General features: G+C 46.1%; 1 protein-coding gene across 5 annotated transcripts in view; it reads right to left on the bottom strand.

Annotated features, from left to right (window-relative positions):
- TLN2 (talin 2) overlaps positions 1–24,015 on the bottom strand; it is a 184,411-nt gene that overhangs the window by 107,944 nt on the left and 52,452 nt on the right. For all 5 annotated transcript variants that reach the window (XM_081170483.1, XM_081170485.1, XM_081170481.1 and 2 more), the window contains exons 2-5: positions 10,101–10,272; positions 6,725–6,822; positions 4,140–4,269; positions 2,129–2,281 (exon numbers count right to left, since the gene is read on the bottom strand). In XM_081170483.1, coding sequence (XP_081026609.1) covers positions 2,129–2,281; positions 4,140–4,269; positions 6,725–6,822; positions 10,101–10,236 — 517 coding nt within the window. In that variant the 5' untranslated portion in view covers positions 10,237–10,272. The remainder of the gene's footprint in view (positions 1–2,128; positions 2,282–4,139; positions 4,270–6,724; positions 6,823–10,100; positions 10,273–24,015) is intronic.

Here is a 24,015-nt window from a genome sequence, read left to right as displayed (position 1 = left end):
TGCAAACCTGGAAGTAGGTATTTTGGTTTGTGAACTTTGCCTTGGAAGCAGGACATGTTCCGCTTCCTGTTGAGTGTGTTCCATTTGTAAATTGAGTCCCCTCCTCTTTATCTGGGTTGGGTTGAATTAGTAATTTGAATCTTCCTAATGGTTCATCCACTGATGGACAGTATGGGGATTCCAGGGTCAGCATAGAGGCACATGAGCAGCATGATACATTATGGGCCTTTGTGTCTATCAGTGGGGTGATTTCCCTACGTCCTGTAGCTTCTACATTATCTGCAGCCTCTTTTTTTCGTTGGTCCTTTTTCTGTTCTAGGGACCATTTATTCTGGATCTTTTTTGGAGTCTGGGGAGAATCTTGTAAGTCTACTGACTCTCTTAACTGAGTCATAGTTCCCTTTTTCTGTGGGGTATTTAAATCGGGTCTTGTTGCTATGGAGAGGGAGGTTCCACTCTTCTGGCATTTGCTGTTCTTAGCTGAGCTCTTTATTGCACCAAAGTAATTACTGTTCATTATGCTTGTTCCTTGCGTCTTAGTTTGCACAATGGAGGGCACATACTGTCTTTAAAAACTCTTGTCAATAATATTTGGTACTTTGCCAAATGATCTCGCATGTGCAAAACCTTAGTTGGAGTTCTATTCTGGTGAAACTTGATAACTAATCTTTTCTGGTAGTTGTTCCTTGGCAGCCAATATACGTTTTTAAAGTCTAAAATTGATTGTTCACAGTGGAGAATTTGGCTCACAAGAAATACAAGACAAACTAGGGGACACCCTGGCTAACACACCACCAATTGCATGCCTTCTTTAAAAAACCCAGTAGTAAAATCAGCAGCAACTAGGCCCTTGACCACCTTTGAAAATTTTCTCCTAACAACAAAGGGACAAGGCAAAGGGATGGTATCCACAATATACAAAATACTGGTCCAAAATCCTACAAGCTCCCTTGAAACAATCAAAAAACAATGGGAGCACAACATAGGCCATTAAAGTAACCCCACCCAATGGACTAGAATGTGGTCTAAACCTCCCTTTAAATCTATCTCAGCCAAAAGAAGGGAACTCACACTGAAACTCACATACAGATGGTACTTAACACCACGGAAACTGGTGTTGATACACCCAGGAACCTCACAAAAATGTTGGAGAGACTGCACCTCTACAGGCACATACCTCCACATGTAGTGGAAATGCTCCCAAATCCAATCCTTCTGGACAAATGTCCTACAAGAGATATGCAAAGTAACTAAACAACTATTAGAACTCACCCCAGAACTGGCCCTACTGAAGATTTTCCAAGATCCTATTGACCACTCACATTACAAAGAGCTTATGACCCACCTACCCTACTCTCAGCCTCACAGACTGGAGAGACCTGTCAGGAGTGAACAAGGACAACTGGTACCAAGTCGTATGGGAAACAGGCTTACTAGAAAAGCTAACCAACAAACTGAAACTGATCCGGGGAGAAATAGAAGAGGATATCTTCACCCCAGTATGGCTCCCCTTTATCACATACACAGCCCAACAAGACAACAAGAACCCATCAACAGCATATGAATCAGTTTGGCTTACTTGACCCAACAAGTCCTCCTCCCCTCACAATTGCAAACAAACCCCACTGAAGTCAACCACAGACAACCAACCACACCCTGCCCCCCCACTCCTTCTCATTACCAAGGAAACGTAATAAGTGAATAGTTAGAGAACATATCCAGGCGACGCTGGCACAATCCCCACCCCCTTCTCTTCTCAACCTTATACTGCATACAACACTAATGTCTCACAACAAATGTAGCTGATCTGTAGAAAACACAACCTGATAAAAAGACAAGGCACATACTTTTATAAACTAAGAAAACTTTTAACACAAATTATTAAACACACACACAGTCTGACTTTCTGCAAGTCAGAGCTACTGTTAATTCACTTCTGGTTTCAGAGACTGTCACCAACTTCAGTTTCTATTTATTCTGACAAGTCATAGGTTGGGAACATGTTGAGCATCCTCTGTAGGACCACTCCATCATTCCTGGCTGTTGGACACACTACCTAGGGCTGATGGGAGTTGGAGTCCAGCAAACTATGGAAGGCCACAGAGCTGCACTGGGGAACACAACTTACGGTCATCATCCGTGTGCAGCTTTGCCTTTAATTTCTCCATTTTTTTTTCATCTCGCAGCAGCGTCCGATCTTTCTTCAGGGTCCCTGTGCTCTCCTCTTTCTTTTCTTCGTTGCTCTCCTGGATTAAGGAGTATTCTTCGTAGTTGGTTATTCCTGGAATTGCAAGAACAAATTAAGCCTGCTTATTCAACATGGCTATTTGGTCCGAAACTACATCCTCGTCTAAAGCAAGCAAGAAAACCCCAAATGCGGTTCTTTTAGAAGGCTGCTGCTCTGCCACGGGGATCTCCATGGCCTAGTTTGGATGTAATGCTAGTTCTCAAATTTGGCCCTACAACTCCCACCATCCCTAGCTAGCAAGACCAGCGGTCAGGGATAATGGGAGTTGTAGTCCACCAACAGATGGGAACGCAAGTTTGAGAAACACTGTCCTAATGTCTGTTTTAAAAAGAAAAGGCCTTGTAGGCCCATTTAGAACATGAGACTGGGCCCAGGTGCTCCACAAGGCCTGCATGCTCATCCCTTCTCCTCCTTTCTCCAGTACAGCCACAAGGAGGAGTTAACCACTTAGAAACAAGCCATGGTTTATGAAGCTCACTTAGTTTTTACTAACCACAGTGCTTGGGGTGTGGCTTAGCTCATTATAATGATAAGCCATACTTCAGTCCATGGCATCACTAGGGGAGGGATCTTATCAGTCACAGAGCTGGGAAAGGCAGCCCCTGTGGCACGAAAGCTCTCTCTCAGCCTGCAGTCATTCTTTCAGGCTGGGACAATGGGAGATGTGGGAAGCAGGGCCCTTGCCATCAGCTCTGCTGAAAGACCAGCTCCATCAGACGCATCCTATCCCTGAAAGTTTCCATTCCAGCTGCTCACTATAAGAACTACTATTTAACTTTAAGAATTGGCTCCTGAGTTGGCTCCTGCCTCCCTCTCCCCTGCACATCCTTTTTTCCTTTTGTGCTGTGTCTTTTGGACTGTAAGCTTACAGGCAGGGACAACGTTGTTTTAATTGACTGTGCATAAGCTTCCGCAAGAGGCTTTTGGGCTGGAGAGTGGGGTACAGGGGCTCTAAAGAAACAACTAAGAACACACCCCAGCAACATCCAGAGTGGCCGAGGGAAGGAGCCCTTTAGTTTTAGCTCTGAGTCACGGGTTGGCCAACATGCTGGCTGCAAATCTTCCACTGGGGAACACATCTTGGAAGAATAGAAAATTGAAGCAATTCGTGGTACAAGTGGGGAACCTAAGTTCCAAGGGCCAGATGTGGCCCTCCAGGCTTGCCAGTCTGGGCCCCAGAACTGCCTGCAGGCCACACACCCTCCTCCAACCTGCTCTGCGTATCTTCAAGGCCTTTTGCCTGGCTGGAATGCAACCTTGGACCAGGGCAATGCCTCTTCCTTGCATGAATGGACTGCAGAGGTGCATGGGGATATAGAAAGTTTTGTATGACTTGTGTGCTTTTAACTTGGGCATGTGGCAAAAATAAAATTGAGGTGGAAAAGGTAAGGGTTTTGGAGGAAATGACTATGGCAATCCCACACTCCATTGAACCCAATGGGTTTTGATTATATGTGATTTTGGCTGTAGGTGTGACCCCCCTGGAACGTAAATCCTGAATAAGTTGTGGGCTTATTGTATAAAGAGTCACATTCATGGCCCCCCCTCCACTTTTGTCTCAGACCCCCAGAATGTGTTCCATGGTTGAGAATGGCATTTCTCATATATTCGGATGCAAAACCCGGATCAGAAGCTCAAGTTTCCAGGACATTTTTTTAGAATGGAGATCATGCATCAAGGTTCAAGACCCCAACTGTTGTCCCCCCCCCCCAAATTCTCCAGCAAGTTCCATTTACACTCACTTAGCACCCTTTCTTTTTCTTCTGGAGTTATTATTCCTACCAGGACAGGCAGTAAAAGGTGAGGTTTAGGCCTGGGGACCCCAATGGCTATTTCTCCTCACAGGAAAATCTATCCTAGGAAATGGCGTTAATGGCACCTTCAGCCTCACCTATCCGGCTGCAAATGGTCACCAGCAATTCTCCCACGGTTTTAGAGTCGTCCACCATCACCGTCTTTACCGACCCGTCCAGCATCCGGATCTTCTGCGGCCTTTGCTTCTTCTTGTATTCCAAAATATCCTAGGAAGTGAGTCACAGGGACACTTTTAAGAATATGTCAGAGGCAGACCCAGCCGACCCTCCTAGGAGGCCAGTGAAGTTCCGAAAGGGGCTGGGTTTGACCCTTCTTCCATTGCACTGCCCAGTATGCAGACCCCTTTATGTCACGCATCACCAGACTACAATAAGGCGGCTTAAAGTCATTCCAGCTGACCACAATTTCTGATATGAGGAATCCCCTCCTGCCCCAGACCTCTCCCTGAGGTTTCTCCAGCACCTGCACTGTGTCATACGCTGCAGATGCACATCTTTATCCTTTGACAGCTGAGGCATACATTTTAGATCCCACCCTAGTCTTCCGATGTAAACTGTTTTAAACTGATTTTAACATAGTATTATAATTATTTCCTTGTAACCCAGCCTGGGGCTTTATGGTGAAGGGTGACTAAGAAATCTTAATAAATGAAGTCAATAAAGGAGGCTGTAGCGGGTTGACTCCCAGGAAGTTTCCCAATGCCACAAGGGCTTTCCAGGGATGCCTTAAGGAAATGCGCACAGATTCACCAGCCTTCTTGAGGAGGTTAGCAGCCACATAACAGGGTTGCCTCTGCTTTGTAGCACAACCAACATTTGGGGAGGGGGGTGATTGTTCTGGCCCATTCTAGATTACCCCCAGCATTCTAACCTGGAGTGGGCAGAAGGTAGATCTGGAGCAACTGGCAGACTTCTGGGTGCTCTGCAGTAGATCGGCAAGGGTTTCTATGTAACAACTGTTTTAACAGTGGCAGCAATGAAATTACCGTATTTTTTGCACCATAACACTCACTTTTTTCCTCCTAGAAAGTAAGGGGAAATGTCTGTGCGTGTTATGGAGCGAATGCCTGCGGGTGGCGGGGGGGGGATCTGCTGCAGTCGTGAGCAGAAGATCCATGGTTCCCCTTCCTTCCCTCCTCCGTGGTTACAAAGCATGGATCCACATGGATCCTCAGGATTTTTGCATTGGGCTACTCCAAACTCACTGTCAGATCACATGTCTGTGGCCACAGCATGAACCACAAAAATCATATATCCACTATTTCATTTAGAATATTTTTTTTCTCTTGTTTTCTTCCTCTAAAAACTATGTGCGTGTTATGGTCTGGTGCGTGTTATAGAGCGAAAAATACGGTACTTCCCGCCGTCGCCACCACCACCACTTTAAATTGCACCACCAAGGTGAAAAAAGCCTGGAGGATGTTTGTATGGAAGAGCTGTGAACTGCATCCTGTCCCAGAATTCAAACAAAATCCTGGCCTCAGAATTTTGAAGTCTGTATCTTTTGCACCAGGCTCTGAAGGGTGACTCTAGAGTGGGGGAATCCCTAAGGGTACCATTCTAGTCCTACTCAGAGTGGAGCCATTGAAATGAATGAACTTAGGTTAGTCATGTCCAAGGAGTGTGGTGGAGTCTCCTTCTTTGGAGGTCTTTAAGCAGAGGCTTGACAACCATATGTCAGGAGTGCTCTGATGGTGTTTCCTGCTTGGCAGGGGGTTGGACTCGATGGCCCTTGTGGTCTCTTCCAACTCTAGGATTCTATGATTCTAACTTCAATGGATCTACTCTGAGTAGGACTAGAACTGGCTACAGCTCTAAGTGTAGTACCCAACACTGATACTGTGCTTGCACAGCAGAACTTCCTCCTCTTCTCTTCTCCTCTGCCCTGCAGCCTCCCTGTTGCCACAATTAAAATGTGTTATGTACTTTTAAATGTGGTTTTAGGAAGTCGGCAGCCCTAATAAGCAGAAGCACTAGGGCCAACTAGTGTACTTGGCAACCCAAACTGGGCCCGTATCACTGTGGTCCCTCAAAATCTGCTCCAGAGGGTTGGGGGACCTTCTGGGGCAGATTTTCATACAATTGGGGCTGCACGGCAAGAAGAGAGGAAGGAAAGTCCTGTTGCCCTTGCAGAATTCTGCCGGTGCAGCAGTGGATACAACCCCAAGTAGATTACACAAGGCTTCTTTTAAATGATCAGCACTGTATTTTCTGAAACCTTTTCCATTCCATCGTTCACACTCTGATAATGTTGGTGAAATCTTCCAAAACTATGGGCCCTAATGAAGTTATGTGGAGAATTTATAATGTAAGAGTGGACATGCTAAGACCCACTTAGTCCAGCCTCCTTTTTCCCCCTTACAGAAGCTACCCAGATGGTTCTGGAAAGCCAAGCAAAGCATGCAGGCAATAACCCAATCCTGCAGTATATTCGCAACACATTGTGTTCAGAGGTCAACTTTCCATGTACATGGGGGTTCCGCTTCTACCATGACTCACAAATGTTGTAAGAGGAGTCTCCTGTGTCTCGCATCCGACGCCATACGCCTCCTCCTGGACATGGAGTCTCTACCTAGCCCTGCCACCTGAACAGTCACCAACTGACCACCCCCCTTCTCCATAAACTAGATGTCTCACAGGAGCACACAGATCTCAGCCGTACCCCATTCCGCAGCATGTAGTAATCGAGGGTCCTCCCGGCTTCCAGCCAAATGCCTTTTCGTGGATCTTCATCCGACAGGAATAACCCATAGTCAGAGGCTGGGAAATGAAAGGCAGAAATGGACAGATTGCAGAGCAAATAGAGTGTATTCCAAATGAAGGTTTTCCACTTGATTAGAGAGCCATGAAGTGCCCCTCCAGCTTCTGCCCTCTCCTTGCAGCTCTCTCCCCCTCACCCAGCCCCTCCTCCTCTTCCTTTCTCTTTCCCATAATTGGCTCACCTACCTCAACACAGTTCAAAGCACATGGTGCTTGGGACAGCTGACTGTTTGCTTTGGAGAGGAAGGGAAAGTGAACACTGTATCTTTAAAAGGGGGCCATTACAGTGTTCATTTTTAAAAAGAAAAGGTAAAGAATTCTCAAAGGTTGAAGTACAGTCATACCTTGGGTTAAATATGCTTCAGGTTGAGCATTTTCAGGTTGCATTCTGCGGTGACCCAGAAGTAACGGAATAGGTTACTTCTGGGTTTCACCGCTCGCGCATGCACAGATGCTCAAAATGACATCACGCACATGCACAGAAGCAGTGAATTGCAACCCGTGCACATGCAGACGTGCAGATGCACATTGCGTTCTGCTCAGGATGCGAACAGGGCTCCGGAACGGATCCCGTTTGTATCCAGAGGTACCACTGTATTTAGTCCTGTGACTAAAGTTCTGGTAGGAGCCTCTTAGCTCAGGCCAGTGGCTCATCTAAGTCCAGCATCCTGTTCTCACAGTGGCAAACCTGACGCACCAATGGGGAAGCCAGAAACAGAATCTAGACACAAGAACATTCTCCCCTCCTGTGGTTTCCAGCAACTGGCATTCAGCTGCATTGCTGACACGGACTGTGGAATCAGAGCATCGCCATCCTGGGTAGCCACTGAGAGCCCTCTTCTCCTCCATGAATGTCTCTAAACCGCTTTTAAAGCCATCCATGTTGGGGGGCATCCCTGCCTCCTGGGGGAGCGGGTTCCATAGTTTATGCGCTGCATGAAGAAGGACTTTCTTTTATCTATCCTGAAGCTTACAAAACGCAGCTTCTTCGGATGTCCATGAGGGCTACTGCTATGACAGAGGAAAGAAAAAAAATTCTCTATACACTTTCTCCATGCCATGCATAATGAACCTATTTCCAACTCCACAACCTCCTTTTTGAGGTGAGGCAGCCAAAACTGTATACAGTGGTACCTCGGGTTAAGAACTTAATTCATTCTAGAGATCCGTTCTTAACCTGAAACTGTTTTTAACCTGAGGTACTTTAGCTAATGGGGCCTCCCACTGCCACCGCGCTGCTGCCACGCAATTTCTGTTCTCATCCTGAAGCAAAGTTCTTAACCTGAAGCACTATTTCTGGGTTAGTGGAGTCTGTAACCTGAAGCGTCTGTAACCCGAGGTACCACCGTACAGCATTCCACATGTGCTTGGTCGCACCACGGTTTCCTGCTGGCAGAAACTGGCAATGCTGCAGCAAACGCTGTGACCCAAGGGACGTCTGCGGAGGAGCATCCCGAGGGTGAGGTGCCCAAAGGTCATGGACATGTCGCTGCTGGAACCGCAGGAGACGAAGGCCAAAACGGCAACGCCAAAAGGCAACGCTCCAACGACGGCACTTTAATCACTCACTGCTAATTAATGAAGGCTGCATTCAAACGTAATGAACCAAATAATACAAAGTAGTTTAGAGCTAATGCTTCCACTCCATCAGTGTCTATTAATCTGGCTGTTCAGCGGATGCCCTTGCGGAGCCTGTTTGCAACGGAAACGGTTTACAGTGAGGGGCAGAAATTCCCAGCTTGGATTCAAAGCTCCCGGGAAGCAACAATTAGCTCCAAGACTGCATTGCCAATCAAGGCGCAATCAAGGCCCAATGCATTACGGCATTGCTAATCTTGAATCCCAAGTTAATATGAACTTGCCTGTGGCCGCCCAAGACAGCATTGCCGCAATTTGCGAGCGATTGGTTGCCCTAAAATAAATCAAGGTTTCCCATTGCCCTGGAAACTGACATTATTTGTTGAAGATGATAAATACATAAACATGTTTGTTCCGAGTGGAAATGAGCAAAAGAGGACCTTTTCACAATCACTTTTTCCCTCTTAGAGAAAGTAGCAGTCCTTTGGGTAATTTTGCACTGGGGGTGGTGCTGCAAAAACAGGGCAGAAGTGTTAACCCCCTGGTTGGGTGGGGGCCCGAGTGCGTGGCAATGTAAAAAGAGAAGCTGCGAGAGCAATCAAACAGCAGGGTAGCAAGGCCTGCCTGCCTCAGCGACACATTTTCTCCCTCCCCACCTGCTACACACACATACGGAGTGAAGACAGTGCATTTGCCCTCACTTCAGGGACATCACTCCACAAGTCCAATAAAATACCTGGCACTATTATTTATTTACATTTCATGTTTCTCCCAGAGCCAGGACTCAAGGCAGCTCACAAAGATTAAAACACAGAAAGGTAAAAACACACAGCAGATAACAGTTAAGAAGTATTTGAACTGTAACAGAATTAAAACAATATAAAAACAAATCTATTAAAATACAGGTAGCAAAGAGTCTGGCCTCTCTAGGGAGGGAGTTCCAAAGTCTGCGAACAGCAGCTGAGGCGGCCCTCTGAGACACCAGGACCTTTTCATGCTCATTGTGTGAACCTTGATTGCTCATCAGGACACCCACTGCCTTATCTGGGGTGGGGAACCATGTGCCCCCCAAAATGTAGCCCCAGTCAGAAAGACCAGTAGTTAGGGATGGTGGGAGCCACAGTCCAGCATCTAGAGATGGGGTGGAAAACTGGACCTGGTGGGGCAGCCCAGATCATTATCTCTCCCACTTGCCGTGGGCCAAGTTTGAAACATGTGGGGGGTGCCCACAGTGATGTCATGTGACCCTTCCTTGCCCACAGAGTTTGAAATCAAGCAGTGTCGGCCCACAAAGTGAGGCCATTCAGCTGACTGGCGGGTCTTGTCAAGCGCTGCAGAGTGCTTTGCAGGTTGGCTGTGCATGCAAACCCCACTTCAGCTGAGCCAAGTCTTTATCTGCCCCATACAGTGGTACCTCTGGATGCAAACAGGATCTGTTCCAGAGCCCTGTTCGCATCCTGAACCGAACGCAACCCGTGTCCACGCAGGTCGCGATTTGCCGCTTCCGCGCATGACATCATTTTGAGCGTCTGCGCATGCGCAAGCAGCACAACCTGGAAGTAACACGCTTCATTACTTCTGGGATGCCACGGAGCGCAACCCAAAAATGCTCAACCAGAAGCTACTTCAACCTGAGGTATGACTGTACCTGGCATCATGCATCAGACTATAACTCAAATGTGGGGTTTGCCAAAACTAACCTTGTCCAGTTTGAGCCTCTGGCACTCGCTCACGAATAACGCGGCAGGCGTCGTACACGGCCGTGGAGGGCTCAAACTGCATCGTCTTGACCACATTGCACTGGCGAATGCAGATCTTCAAGGACAGAGCAACCATCTTGCCAGATTTCTTGCAGGTTTCTCTTTATGTTACCTTGGGCAGAAACAAAACAAGACACATTAGATTGCTATTTTTTAAAAAAAACATCAACAAACACCCATCCTTTTGAAATCACAGGGCAACCAGACTACATCTTCCACAGTAGCTTTCTGTGTCTGCTAATATCATCTTCTGAAATCACGGGGACACAGGGAGCTGCCTTTGAGGTTCTCCAAACGAAGACAGTGGGCATTCCCATCACCAGTTCCCTAAAATCCTCAATCATTTCTTATGTGGTCATAGATACGTTAAAACAGTGTGTGCAAAGAATAAAAACACGAGCATTAAAACATATGCTTGTTTCAAAAACAATATGATACAAAGGATAAAACATACACACCTGTATACTAGAATGAGCGTCACCACGCCCATTTTTCAGCCTGGACACTGAGGTCCAGCTTCGAGGGCCTTCTGGCAGCTCCCTTGCTGCAAGAAGTGATGCTAAGAGAACCAGGCAGAGGGCCTTCTCAGTAGTGGCACCCACCCAATGGAATGCCCTCCCGACAGATGTCAAGATGATAAGTAACTAAACGACCTTAAAAGGCATCTGAAGGCTTCCTTTTCAGGAAGCTTTTAATGTTTAATGTTTCATTTTCTTCCTATATATTTTGCTGGAAGCTGCCCAGAGTGGCTGGGGAAACCCAGCTGGATGGGTGGGGAATAAGTAATGGTACATCATTATCATCATCATCATCACCACCATCATCTCCATAACAGGAAAGCCTGTGACCAGGTGCCTGCTCAGTCTGCTGCCCAGATGGTGCCAGCTGTTGGGGGGCAACTTCAAGGTACTGCTTGCTTTCCTTCATCTTTAAGTCTTGATCTTTAAGCCTTCTAACTGAGGACACTTTCAGACAGAGGACTCTCCTCCTCTCTCCGCTGTAAAGTACAGCACAGGCGCAAATCCCACTCTTTCTGCCTTGCTTGCCATGTATGCAAGGGGAATGGCAGAGGACAGACACCCCAAGCCCAGAACACGTTAGAAGAGAACATAAAGTGTTATAAATGATGCAAGACAATTCAATTAAGTGCTGTCAGTGCAGTTTGGTACACCTCACAATGAGACAGCCAATTTTATAGTCATATTATTATATGATACAAAAGATAAAAACATGAGCTCCAAATTACAAGTAGAGTGAGAGTATCATCTTACAAGACCTTTGAACAATGAAGAGGGACTTGGCCACCAACACTGTTATTAATTTGTTTGTATTAGCCACGAAATATTCTAGGTACCATCCCCGTTTCCTTCCAGGGGCCTCTGCATCAGGGGCCAAAGTAGCCTCTCTACGAAGATTACATTAAAAAAAGATGTGAGCCGGAGTTTTGACTGCTTCATTGGCTCCACAGGGACACAAACGATGCTCATATGCAGGGGTCAGCAAACCTTTTCAGCAAGAGGCCGGTCCACTGTCCCTCAGACCTTATGGGGGGCCGGACTATATTTTGGGGGGAAAATGAACGAATTCCTATGCCCCACAAATAAATAATTTTAAATAAAAGCACACATTCTACTCATGTAAAAACACGCTGATTCCCGGAACGTCCGCGGGCTGGATTGAGAAGACGATTGGGCCGGATCCGGCCCCTGGGCCTTAGTTTGCCTACTCATACTCATATGTGACTTCCCTGATAGCCTTTTAACCCGAGATGCCTGGGAGTGAAACCTGGGACACCTCCAAAAATCACTTGTAGTCCTTGTAGCACATTCTGGGCTCTGTCAAAATCTGCACCCATTCATAACAGCTGCAGATCTGACCTCTGGATTCTGATGAGGATGGATGGAGTTTTTGCTTTTGTGTCATTTTGGAGTCTGCACAAAGGCACAACAATGTTGTCAGAAGAATGGTAAGTCCCAAGAGCCCTTGGAGTTATCCATGCCCCTTCCTGGAGGACTGAGACTTCCTTCCGGCCCCCTCTCAACTCACATGATTCCACTGGAGGAGGGAAGGCAGTGGAGGGCCAGACCTTTGCTGGAAGAAGCATTGCCAACTCATATGCACTCGTTTTGGGGGAGGGGTGTCATATGCACTTGTTTGTGGGGTGAAGAGAAAAACACCTGAAAGGGATAGAAGGCTAGCTTCTCACACACACACACAAAGAGAAGAACAGTGCAGGTACATTCTGCCTAATATACTTCAGGTCCCACAAATGCTAGAAACTTAACTCTTTTAAAAACAGAGAAAAGCTTGGAAAATTTATTTCTTTAGAGCATTTGTACCCTGCTCTTCAGTCAGAAAGCCTCCCAGAGTGGCTTACATACAATCAATTAAAACAAGACAGTCCCCGCCTGCAGGCTTACAATCTAAAAAAAGTGGCACACGAAGAAGGGGGTGGAATATTTAACTCCAGACACCAATTCTTAAACAGTTCTCATAATGGCTGGCACAGTTCAGGGGAAGTTCAGAAAAGCTGATAGTTCAGCAAAGCCCTGCTTCATGATTTGGGGGTTATTGCTGGACCACAACTACCATCATCTCTGATCACTGGCTAGGGCTGATGGGACCTGGAGTCAGTAGCATCTGCTGGACCACAAGCTACCCACCCCTGGCCTGTCTGGAACAAGCTAGGAACATATTTTTTATGTTGATCTCTGAACACTCACTTACCTAGGAAATGTAAGCCAGAAACCAAATACCATCCCACTTTTAAAAACATGACTGAATGAGATGCCAGGGCAGTTTGTTACTCAGAAAGAATGTAAAAAACCCTGAAGGCTTTTATTGTTTTCAGGGTCCCCCCTCCCACCCCCCACAGAGCAATTCACTTTATAATTTCCAACAGCTGGCAGAATGGCCGCCACCACTTGCGAGAACAAACATCAGATCTGGGGACCATGCCCTGCAAGGAAAGGAACAGATGAGCAACAGCCTTTGCTTCTCTAGAAACAGAGGGAGTATTCAGGCTTGACTCCCTCTTGGAAGCCAGAGGAGAGGAGTTTCCCCACAGCCAATGAAGAGACATCAAATGAGTTCAGACTTGAAAGGCAACATAAATATTGACTGCATCTGTAATACATGTAACGCAATTCTGCCAAAGGGCTGAAGCTGGTCCACAAATGGGTGGGAGAGGACAATATTCCCCTCTCCCCACTTAAAAAAAGAATCCTGCAAGGTTGCTTGGGCCGAGAGAGATGGTTTATTGAGGATATGAATCTGGCAGCAGGACTGCATCAACTTGCAAAAGTACCTAGCTCCTGCAAATACTTTATAAATAAAGGTAAAGGTAAAGGGACCCCAGACCATTAGGTCCAGTCGTGGACGACACTGGGGTTGCGGCACTCATCTCGCTTTACTAGCTGAGGGAGCCGGCGTACAACTTCCGGATCATGTGGCCAGCATGACTAAGCCGCTTCTGGCGAACCAGAGCAGCACACGGAAACGCCGTTTACTTTCCCGCCAAAGCGGTACCTATTTATCTACTTGCACTTTGATGTGCTTTCGAATTGCTAGGTGGGCAGGAGCAGGGACCGAGCAATGGGAGCTCACTCCATCAAGGGGATTCGAACTGCTGACCTTCCGATCGGCAAGTCCTAGGCTCTGTGGTTTAACCCACAGCACCACCCGCATCAATAGTGACTGGCCTCAAATTCCTGGCTCTGGCTGTGCAGGGATTTCCCTAGCTGAAGGGGCTTCCTGCTTGGGTTATCCTGTTCACATGCCAGGGAAGTAGCAAGATGGGATTGATTAAGCTGTGTGCATCATGATGCCACTTGCTCAGAGTAAATAAAAGGCAGAGAATCTTGGCTTATCATTATACGTAATTGCTGCCAGCAAGTGAGAGCAGTGCCCTCTGTACATGCTCCAAGACCTTTAATCTATTTTTACTTCATATCCTCAGGCACTGAAAACATATCCCAATCCCAAACTGCAAGAGAGAGGAGGGGTAGAATATGCTGAATAGACTTCTAGTAAAGTAATGGCCTGGACTGGTTCTCAGAGCCTTAAATGAGCTGTCTGCCTGATACCATCCTGGTACCCAACCAGACAAGAAGTCACCAACAGGGGAGGGATACAAATACAACAAAAACAAAACCCTCTCTCCATTTTACCCAAGACTGAAGAGGAGAACATTTTAACAAGAATTATGAAAAGCAATCCATTTGAAGTGGAAGGATGGCGGTGGGGGCAGGGGAGAAATACCTGTTTTTCAAAACACCAAAGGCAATACAAATGAACTCAATTACAACCAGAAAAGCCTAAGTTCTGCTTCATAGCAAGTTCATCCCAAAGTGACGACTGGACGTGTGGAATGCTGGCAGGAACCACCTTCGTAATAAAAACAAGCCACTTCTCAATTCCCAGGCCAGCCATTGCTCATCTTAAATTTCTGTCTCCCCCCAGCCCAGTGTGTTTGGAAAGGAAGCCCAGCAGGAAACTAGGAGGTTCCTTCTTCCTATGAATCAGGAATTTGCACTGCCAAAAAGGCACGCAGCTCTGACCCTGTGAGGGGAGCAAAGTTTGATGTGCATTTTCAGATTCACAGAAACTTGCTTCCTCACTGCAGAGCCCCAGCTCTACTGGAGCCAAGGAATTAAAGGAATCATTCCCTCTAACAGCAAACTCAGGTGGTTGAGTGCTGACAGATTTTTGGAATCAAAAAGGGGCTATCAAGAAGAAAGACTGGGAAGTTACCAGTAGGTCTGGGTGAACCCCCAAGGTATACAAAAGTAGAAAGTATTTTAAAGACCTTAATTGGGGCACCCCCACCCCTTCTAAAGAAGAGTTGAGTGAGGAATGAGCATGTGGAGTAGCTTTGAAAAGCCAGAGAATGCTGAGTGTCAGTTGGGAAGTGTTGCCAGAGAAATGGCCATTGTGTGTACCCCCCCACCCTGATTCTAACGAGTCAAATCAATAGGATAATTGTTCAAAATACACATACATAGGTACATAAACCATATTCTGAAATGGTATCGGTGAGCAATCATTAAGCCATTTTGACTCTCTTAAATTACCCTAAAATATTCCTCTGCAGTAGAAAGAAGGAGATGGGGAGGAAAATACCTCCCCCAAAATAGTTATTTTCATTTGTAAAACCTGCTAATAGATAAACAGCTTGTAATATACGGGCTTATCCCTCCCTGCAAAACCAGTCTGGCAAGTATCCGTTAAACAGAATGTCAATAGAGCATCTTCTGTGTAACAATAGGTGTAAGTTTGTAAAAGGGATTCAGGAACCAAGATACTGTATTTTTCCATGTATATGATGCCCCTTGTTTTTTTGAACCCCAAATTAAGAAAACGAAACACTAAAATAGTAGTGAAAATTCAGATGATTGATGATTAGCGGCAGCAGTGGAAAGTTGTTGATCTTTTTTGGGCGATCACCCTTGAAGTTTACAGAATAAGGTGCATGCAGCACACAGAAACTGGGACACCACACACTCCCCCTTGGGTCAGCGGCAGGGAAGCAAGGGGCAGGAGGCTCCCGAACAGGATGCTGAGGAAGGCAGTGCCCACTCTGTGCCAGGCCATGCCACGGCAGGCAGGGAGTGGGCTGGGGGTTTGAGAGGGGCAGAGATTTAAAAAAGGAAAGCCCATAGCTCAGCGGTAGAGCACCTGCTCTGCATGCAGAAGGTACAAGATTCAACCCCCAACACCTCTACGCTCCACATCTCCTATTGATTTCAACTGGGCTTAGTAGTCAATGATGCTTCCACTTGAATTCAGAACAAAAACACACGTTTGCATTTTATACTGATACAGGTTGTTTCAAATACACACACACGCACACACACACAGAGAGAGAGAGAGAGAGAGAGAGAGAGAGAGAGAGAGAGAGAGAGAGGGAGAGAGGGAGAGAGGGAGAGAGGGAGAGGGAGAGAGAGTAATCATATTGGGACCATCCAAATGGCAATGGTGATCAATCCAACACCAAGTGGTGAACGTCCAGAACACACAACATTAACCTTGAGCATTAAGCTGCCTTCAACATGGTTTTAACTGTGAAAGGTAGCATAGAAATAAAACAATAACAACCCTCCAAAAAAAACCCTCACTTCCGTTTGCTGGCAATTCAATCAGTTGTAGCCTCTATCTCTCTCCCCATTATCCCATGCTACTTTTGCAGGCTATCATTTCACGGTTAGGCAGCTCAACAAATTGCAGTAGCCTTGGGGTTGTCCCAGGTGGTGTTGCACAGCCACCCTCTTAGCAATCAGTGTGAGACTCACTATAGCAAAGGCATTCTGACTGCGCATTAAAGAGCATATATTAAAAAATAATATTGCTCCAGCTGTGTTGGGTTCTCCACCCCTCTATACCCTAACTTATAATCAAAGAGTATGACACATATACCTCTACCTGTTTCCACAGGAGGAAATAATTTTCAGTGTGACCTGCCCTCCACATTCATTAGCCGAACTGAGCCACTGAATGCTATCAGGATCCCACATGCATCTCCAGCGAAAGCAGAGATAGCCCATGTGATTCCCTTCAGGTGCTGTGGACCACAACTCCCACCAGCCTCAGTCAGCATGGCTAATAGTCAGGATGATAGGAGTTTCAGTCCACAACATCTGGAGGGAATCACTCCAGCATCACTGACTCTGTTTTAAGCCTCCTGCTATGGCTCATGATTTCCTCTTGTTTATTACTCTTTCTGGAAGTTGTAAAGCATGCAACAAGGACAATCTCTAGTTATCAGACATTCAGCTTTGGCACCTCTTCCCCATAGCATTCAGTTGGCACCCGTCTGTCTTGGGAAACAATGGAGCTGTGAAGTCAAACTGTTGGAAGGTTACAGTGCCTGACCGATATGGGAGAGACACATTTTGTTGCAGCTGGGGCAAATGGAGGTATCTGGTTATGCTGCTGAAGATGCCCCATGGCGTTTCTTCTCTCTGTGCCCCACCCAGTGGTCAGTCATTCTCTGGACACTGTTGTGGATGCACAACCTGCCTGTCTGTCTCCAGGTGCTGCGGTTGTATGCAAGGGATTCCCACGCAGTGTGGTTGACGTTGCCAGCCTTCATGTCACATTTTGGTCTGCCAATGGGCCTGGTGCTTGAAGCCAGCTCTCTGTAGAGCATGTCCTTGGGGATCCTGTATCCAGGGCAGCTGTCTACCAGCTCCATCCGGTATGCAGGCTGAGCCCCTACCTGCCCGCAGACTGTCTCGCCAGAGTGGTGCATGCTCTAGTTATCTCCTGCTTGGACTACTGCAATGCGCCCTACGTGGGGCTACCTTTGAAGGTGACCCAGAAACTACAACTAATCCAGAATGCGGCAGCTAGACTGGTGACTGGGAGCGGCCACCGAGACCACATAACACCAGACTTGAAAGACCTACATTGGTTCCCAGTACGTTTCTGAGCACAATTCAAAGTATTGGTGCTGACCTTTAAAGCCCTAAACAGCCTCATCCCAGTATACCTGAAGGAGTGTCTCCACCCCCATCGTTCTGCCCGGATGCTGAGGTCCAGCGCTGAGGGCCTTCTGGCGGTTCCCTCATTGCGAGAAACAAAGCTACAGGGAACCAGGCAGAGGGCCTTCTCAGTAGTAGCACCCGCCCTGTGGAACGCCCTCCCATCAGATGTCAAAGAGAAAAACAACTACCTGACATTTAGAAGACATCTGAAGGCAGCCCTGTTCAGGGAAGTTTTTAATGTGTGACATTTTAATGTATTTTTAATCTTTGTTGGAAGCCGGCCACAGTGGCTGGGGAAACCCAGCCAGATGGGTGGGGTACAAATAATAAATTATTATTATTATTATTATTATTATTATTATTATTATTATTATTATTATCCTGCCATCTTCCATTCTGTGGACAAGACCAAGCCAGCGTAGACGTCACTGAGACAGAAGTGCAAACATGCTGGGAATGTGGGCTTCAGAGTGCACATGCGTGTGAGAATTCCAGCCACTCTAGAGTTTTAAAGTGAATAGTTAACTCATGGAATAATAATAATAAAGGTGTGTGCATGTAAAGGCAGCAAGTCACAAATAAAAATGAGTAGGTGCCATGTGCTCCAGTTGACTCAAGCCGGCGCACAGAATATGGTGCCGCAGTATCAGAAAAGAACAGGATGATCCTAGACACGTCTTCTTCTTGGAAGGGCGTCCCACTCAAGGCCAGGGATGGAAGCAGCACTCTTCAGGTAGAGCATCTGCTTCACATGCAGTACATCCCAGGTTCATCTCCAGGTAGGGCTGGGGAAACCCTGTGCCTGAAACTCTGGAGAGCGGCTGCCAGTCTGCATAGGCAGGACTACTCTTGGGGTTGCCATATTTTGAAGAGCAAAAAAGAGGACACATTTGCCGACTTCCACTATGGATCACTATGACAACTCTCATTTCACATACCCATGAAAAAGAGGATGTGTCCTGGAAAAAGAAGACACATGGCAACCCTACGATGGACCAATAGTCTGACTCAGTTTAAGGCAACTGCCTTTCAACCACCCAGAGTTGTGAAATGGATTTCTGCATTCCAGCACCCTTCTTGACACCAACAATATTGTTCCTTGGGAAAGAAATGAGTTTGTTTTTTGGCTCAGAGGAAAAAACTTCTGACTGAAATCTCGCTTTGAAATCTTGAAGAGATTAATCTGTTCCATGACAAGTTACGGCTAATTCCCACATTCTGGGTCATGGACTGCTTAGCTGGAAACAAGCAAAGGGCTGGCCCAAGAAAAGCGATCCACACACCCAGCAAGATTTGGCACAAACATCTTTAGAATCCGGTGCTAGGGAGTGGTTAAGAATTTGGGGAAATCACATCATTTCCATATGTGCAATGTTTTAACAGCTTTGGCACATCTTTCAATAAATTAGCCGGGGTTCGGCCAAGAATGTATTCACAGACTTTTCAAGTCCACCAAGAGCTGTCTGGCAGTGTGTTTCTCAAGGCAGTGGGTTGGGAGCCACCAGTGGGCTTGGGGACACTTTCAGATGGGCCTCAGTTCCACAGCCAGCCCGGTGCCTCCTCATTTGTCAGTCCCACCCCCTGGACCTTTTTGGTTTGGAGCAGCATCAGCACCAACTCTTTGCATGCCAAGTAAAAGTGGCCGGGAGAAAAGAAGGGAGGTCTCCTCTGGAAGGAAATTAAAATGTAAGACCAAATATTATTTATTCATTTCAAAAACTATTATTAATAAATATTAAAATGGGAATAGAAAGCAGGGAGACAAGAATTTTTGACAGAATTACAAGCCTGGTAGATGAAGGGAACACAGTGGATGTAGCCTACCTTGATTTCAGCAAGGCATTTGACAAGGTGCCCCATGATATTCTTGTAAAGAAGCTGGTAAAATGCGGTCTTGACTATGCTACCACTCAGTGGATTTGTAACTGGCTGGCTGACCGAACCCAAAGGGTGCTAATAATAATAATAATAATAATAATAATAATAATAATAATAATAATAATAATAATTTATTTATACCCCGCCCATCTGGCTGACTGACCGAACCCAAAGGGTGCTCATCAATGGTTCCTCTTCAACCCGGAGAAGAGTGACTAGTGGGGTGCCACAGGGTTCTGTCTTGGGCCCGGTCTTATTCAACATCTTTATCAACGACTTGGATGATGGACTCAAGGGCATCCTGATCAAATTTGCAGATGACACCAAACTGGGAGGGGTGGCTAACACCCCAGAGGACAGGATCACACTTCAAAACAACCTTGACAGATTAGAGAACTGGGCCAAAACAAACAAGATGAATTTTAACAGGGAGAAATGTAAAGTATTGCACTTGGGCAAAACAAATGAGAGGCACAAATACAAGATGGGGGACACCTGGCTTGAGAGCAGTACATGTGAAAAGGATCTAGGAGTCTTGGTTGACCACAAACTTGACATGAGCCAACAGTGTGACGCGGCAGCTAAAAAAGCCAATGCAATTCTGGGCTGCATCAATAGGAGTATAGCATCTAGATCAAGGGAAGTAATAGTGCCACTGTATTCTGCTCTGGTCAGACCTCACCTGGAGTACTGTGTCCAGTTCTGGGCACCACAGTTCAAGAAGGACACTGACAAACTGGAACGTGTCCAGAGGAGGGCAACCAAAATGGTCAAAGGCCTGGAAACGATGCCTTATGAGGAACGGCTAAGGGAGCTGGGCATGTTTAGCCTGGAGAAGAGGAGGTTAAGGGGTGATATGATAGCCATGTTCAAATATATAAAAGGATGTCATATAGAGGAGGGAGAAAGGTTGTTTTCTGCTGCTCCAGAGAAGCGGACACGGAGCAATGGATTCAAACTACAAGAAAGAAGATTCCACCTAAACATTAGGAAGAACTTCCTGACAGTAAGAGCTGTTCGACAGTGGAATTTGCTGCCAAGGAGTGTGGTGGAGTCTCCTATTTTGGAGGTCTTTAAGCAGAGGCTTGACAACCATATGTCAGGAGTGCTCTGATGGTGTTTCCTGCTTGGCAGGGGGTTGGACTCGATGGCCCTTGTGGTCTCTTCCAACTCTATGATTCTATGATTCTATTCTATGATTCTAAGAGGGAAAAGCTGTTTAGGAGGAACGAGTCGACGTAAAAGGACTGCCACAAGTTCTGAGGGACAGTGAACCGGCCCCCCACAGAAAAAGTTTGCTTTCCCCTGGTCTAGCGACTGCAAACTTTCACCACCTTTCCATAAAAATCCCACCAAATGTGGGGCATGCACTGGTAAGACAGACACCAAATTCCACAGCAGCTTCCTCAACCTAGTGCCCTCCAGATAGCTTTGACTGCCCCAGTGGTGTTGGGGAAAGCTGTTGTCTCCATTTCAAAGGACAGTGAAACAGCATAGGAAACACTGTTAAGAGTTCCATCTTATCACAGCTCACATTGGTTCATGCAAAGTGCTTTTGTTGAAAGGGAGCAGTACCTTTAGCTCCTGTTTCAGAAGACTACCTGGGGGGGACGACCATTTCCCCCTCCTCTTTTCAAGGACCACCTGTCCCCTTACCCCAGGCCTGGATCTCTCCCCCACATCTTTGAGGCTGGCTGAGGAAGGCAGCCTGAATTACATTTGTTTCCATTGCTTATCCAAATACACCCATACTCAGGACCTGAATCATGGAGGAAAGACAGAAAGGGATCCTGGTCCCCTAATTTTTGTGAAGGCTTCCTCTAGCTACTGTTTTCAGACTCCTCCTCTTTAGCAAGCAAGAGAGCAGGCCTTTATGTCTGTGTGATATGGAGCTACACTGGTACTACTGGGGGCTGTGCCCCTGCTTGCTCTGCTTGCCAACCCCCCCCCCTGCCACTCCCCTCACAATCCAGGATCGTGGTGAGGTACTACAAAACCTCCAACGAGGGCTGCGTGACGACATTCTAACTTTTTTATTATATACCAAGATCATTATTATTCTTGGACAGGGTTCCAAGGCAAAGCTTGCAAGATAGTACCCCTATTCAAGGGAGAGAAGCGATTTTGCCTTTGGAATGCCGCTGCCCTGAACGGTATGTTATCTTGGCAACTGCAGCACAAAGCTGACCCCGTGATAGCACTACAGCTGCGTGTGAGTGCCCCATGAAGGGGCCAAGAATCCAGCGGGTGCAAAGCGCCACTACAGGCACCCGAGCTTCTGTCAGCATGACAGTGGCAAAAACCGCTCTCAGACCAGTCCGCTGGCAAGGACTGCTACAGACAGCTACCTCAGGTCTTACGGACTTGACAGTAACTAGCAGGGGGCTGGAATCCTGCTGAATTTGGTGACTTGATATCCTTGAATTCTGCTCCTGGGCTAAGTTTTGCAAGCGAGGAATGTGTGATATAAAACCAAGCATTAGATGTCACGGGTGATGAAGAAAGGAACATTTCTGATCACTCGCTAAATAAGGGTACAAACTTTAATTGTATATGAACCAACAAAAGTTTTCACTGATTGTCTGGTCAGATCATAAACTAAAGGAACGAGTTCTTAAGGCTATTTTTAAAGTTGGTAATGAGAGCTTTTCCATTTACAGTGGTACCTCGGGTTAAGAACTTATTTCGTTCTGGAGGTCCGTTCTTAACCTGAAACTGTTCTTAACCTGGGGTACCACTTTAGCTAATGGGGCCTCCTCCTGCTGCTACCACACGATTTCTGTTCTCATCCTGAAGCAAAGTTCTTAACCCGAGGTACCTCTGTATACAGTGGTACCTCGGGTTACATATGCTTCAGGTTACATACGCTTCAGGTTACAGACTCTGCTAACCCATAAATAGTACCTCCGGTTAAGAACTTTGCTTCAGGTTGAGAACAGAAATTGTGCTCCAGTGGCGCAGCAGCAGCAGGAGGCCCCATTAGCTAAAGTGGTGCTTCAGGTTAAGAACAGTTTCAGGTTAAGAACGGACCTCCAGAACAAATTAAGTACTTAACCCGAGGTACCACTGTATATTAAAAATGTGCAGCAGCTTTTGTTTATTTAAATGCTAAATTGTCTTGTACTTATTTTAATGTTTCTAGAAGGCACCTAGATATGAGATTCTGGCTGTGGGAAATTGCAGTCAAACATAACTATAAATGAGTGCTAGTTAGTGCATGAAGGGGTTAAGATCACAGACCTGTGTTCCTAGACGCAGTTAGGTCACACGCCCTCTTCTCTGATGAGGAAGGAAGTGAATCCTTCTCCTCCTGTTCTCTCCCTCTCTCCTCACCATGTAAGTGACTAAGGAAGCATGCCTAAATGAGCTCCAAGCTTAGAGTACATATTTGAAGTTATCTCTCTGTATTTTCTATTCATGAGTATTTTACCTATGTTCTCCTTGCCTCTGCTTGGATAAATGCATGAACCTGACCTTTGGAACTTTTTGTAAGTAAAGCACTTTAAACTTATTTAACAGTGTGTGGTCTGTTCATTGCCAGAAGGGTAGAAAGTGGGGAGTGCATTGCAAGTGGACTAAAGGGACATGCAAAAGGTTTAACAGTTTACATTCCTGATGCTTCATTGTGCTGCTTGACTTGGTGAGTTTAAACTCGGCTGCTGGGGACTCTCTCCTGCTGGAGAGAGAATTTAGCCCTGAGATTATTATCTAGGCACACAGCCATTTCTTTTATTATTTACCCGACACATGTGGGTCACAGGGATTTATATTTTCTCCCCACACCAGCAACATATAAATGTCTTGAAATGCAAGTGTTTAGGATGCAGATGATCAACCAACCATTAAAAAAAAGAGTTGGCAATATCCATTTTGTGTTTTTAATAATAATAAAGTTATCAACCTTGAGGTACAATGGGTGAGAAACCTAATATAACTTTACATATTATACATATACAAAGACAGAACAGGATGATGCAGTCCTGTTGTAAGAGTAATCATTGCCAAATAGTTACTCTCTTATTTCTAACATTCACACTTATTTATGAAGAAGAGGATATTACACGTGAAGACTGCAGCTGCAGCCAGACCTGGAATTGAAGGGGCCCTTTAAACTCCCTCCCCCATAGCTGTTAGAAAAGAAAAGCTATAAGGAGTATGGCCATGAAATGGGTAAAGAATGGAAGGGGTTGGGACAGGTGGAATGTGGTCAGATTTTCATTAAGCACGCTCTTTTCCACCTCTTAAATACTCAAAAGTGCCAATCAGACACAGTCTTCCCTTTCTAGGTAGAATTATTAGCATTTAAGGCGGGAATGCCCCCCATATATTCTCCTTACAATAAGGACTAGTAGTTCCCTCTCTTTAAAGCGAATCAATTAATCTCCATTCTCTCAATTTCATAGGTAGTGGCAGTTTCTGAATTCCTCATTTTGCAGCATGAGACTGTATCGCTTGCATTTTTAAGGCCTAAGAAGAGCTACATATTTATCTAG

This window comes from Podarcis bocagei, assembly GCF_964188305.1.
Source record: "Podarcis bocagei genome assembly, chromosome: 14".
Classification (NCBI taxonomy): domain Eukaryota; kingdom Metazoa; phylum Chordata; class Lepidosauria; order Squamata; family Lacertidae; genus Podarcis; species Podarcis bocagei.
Note: the sequence above shows the minus strand (reverse complement) of the source record. Positions and strands in the feature narration are given on the sequence as shown.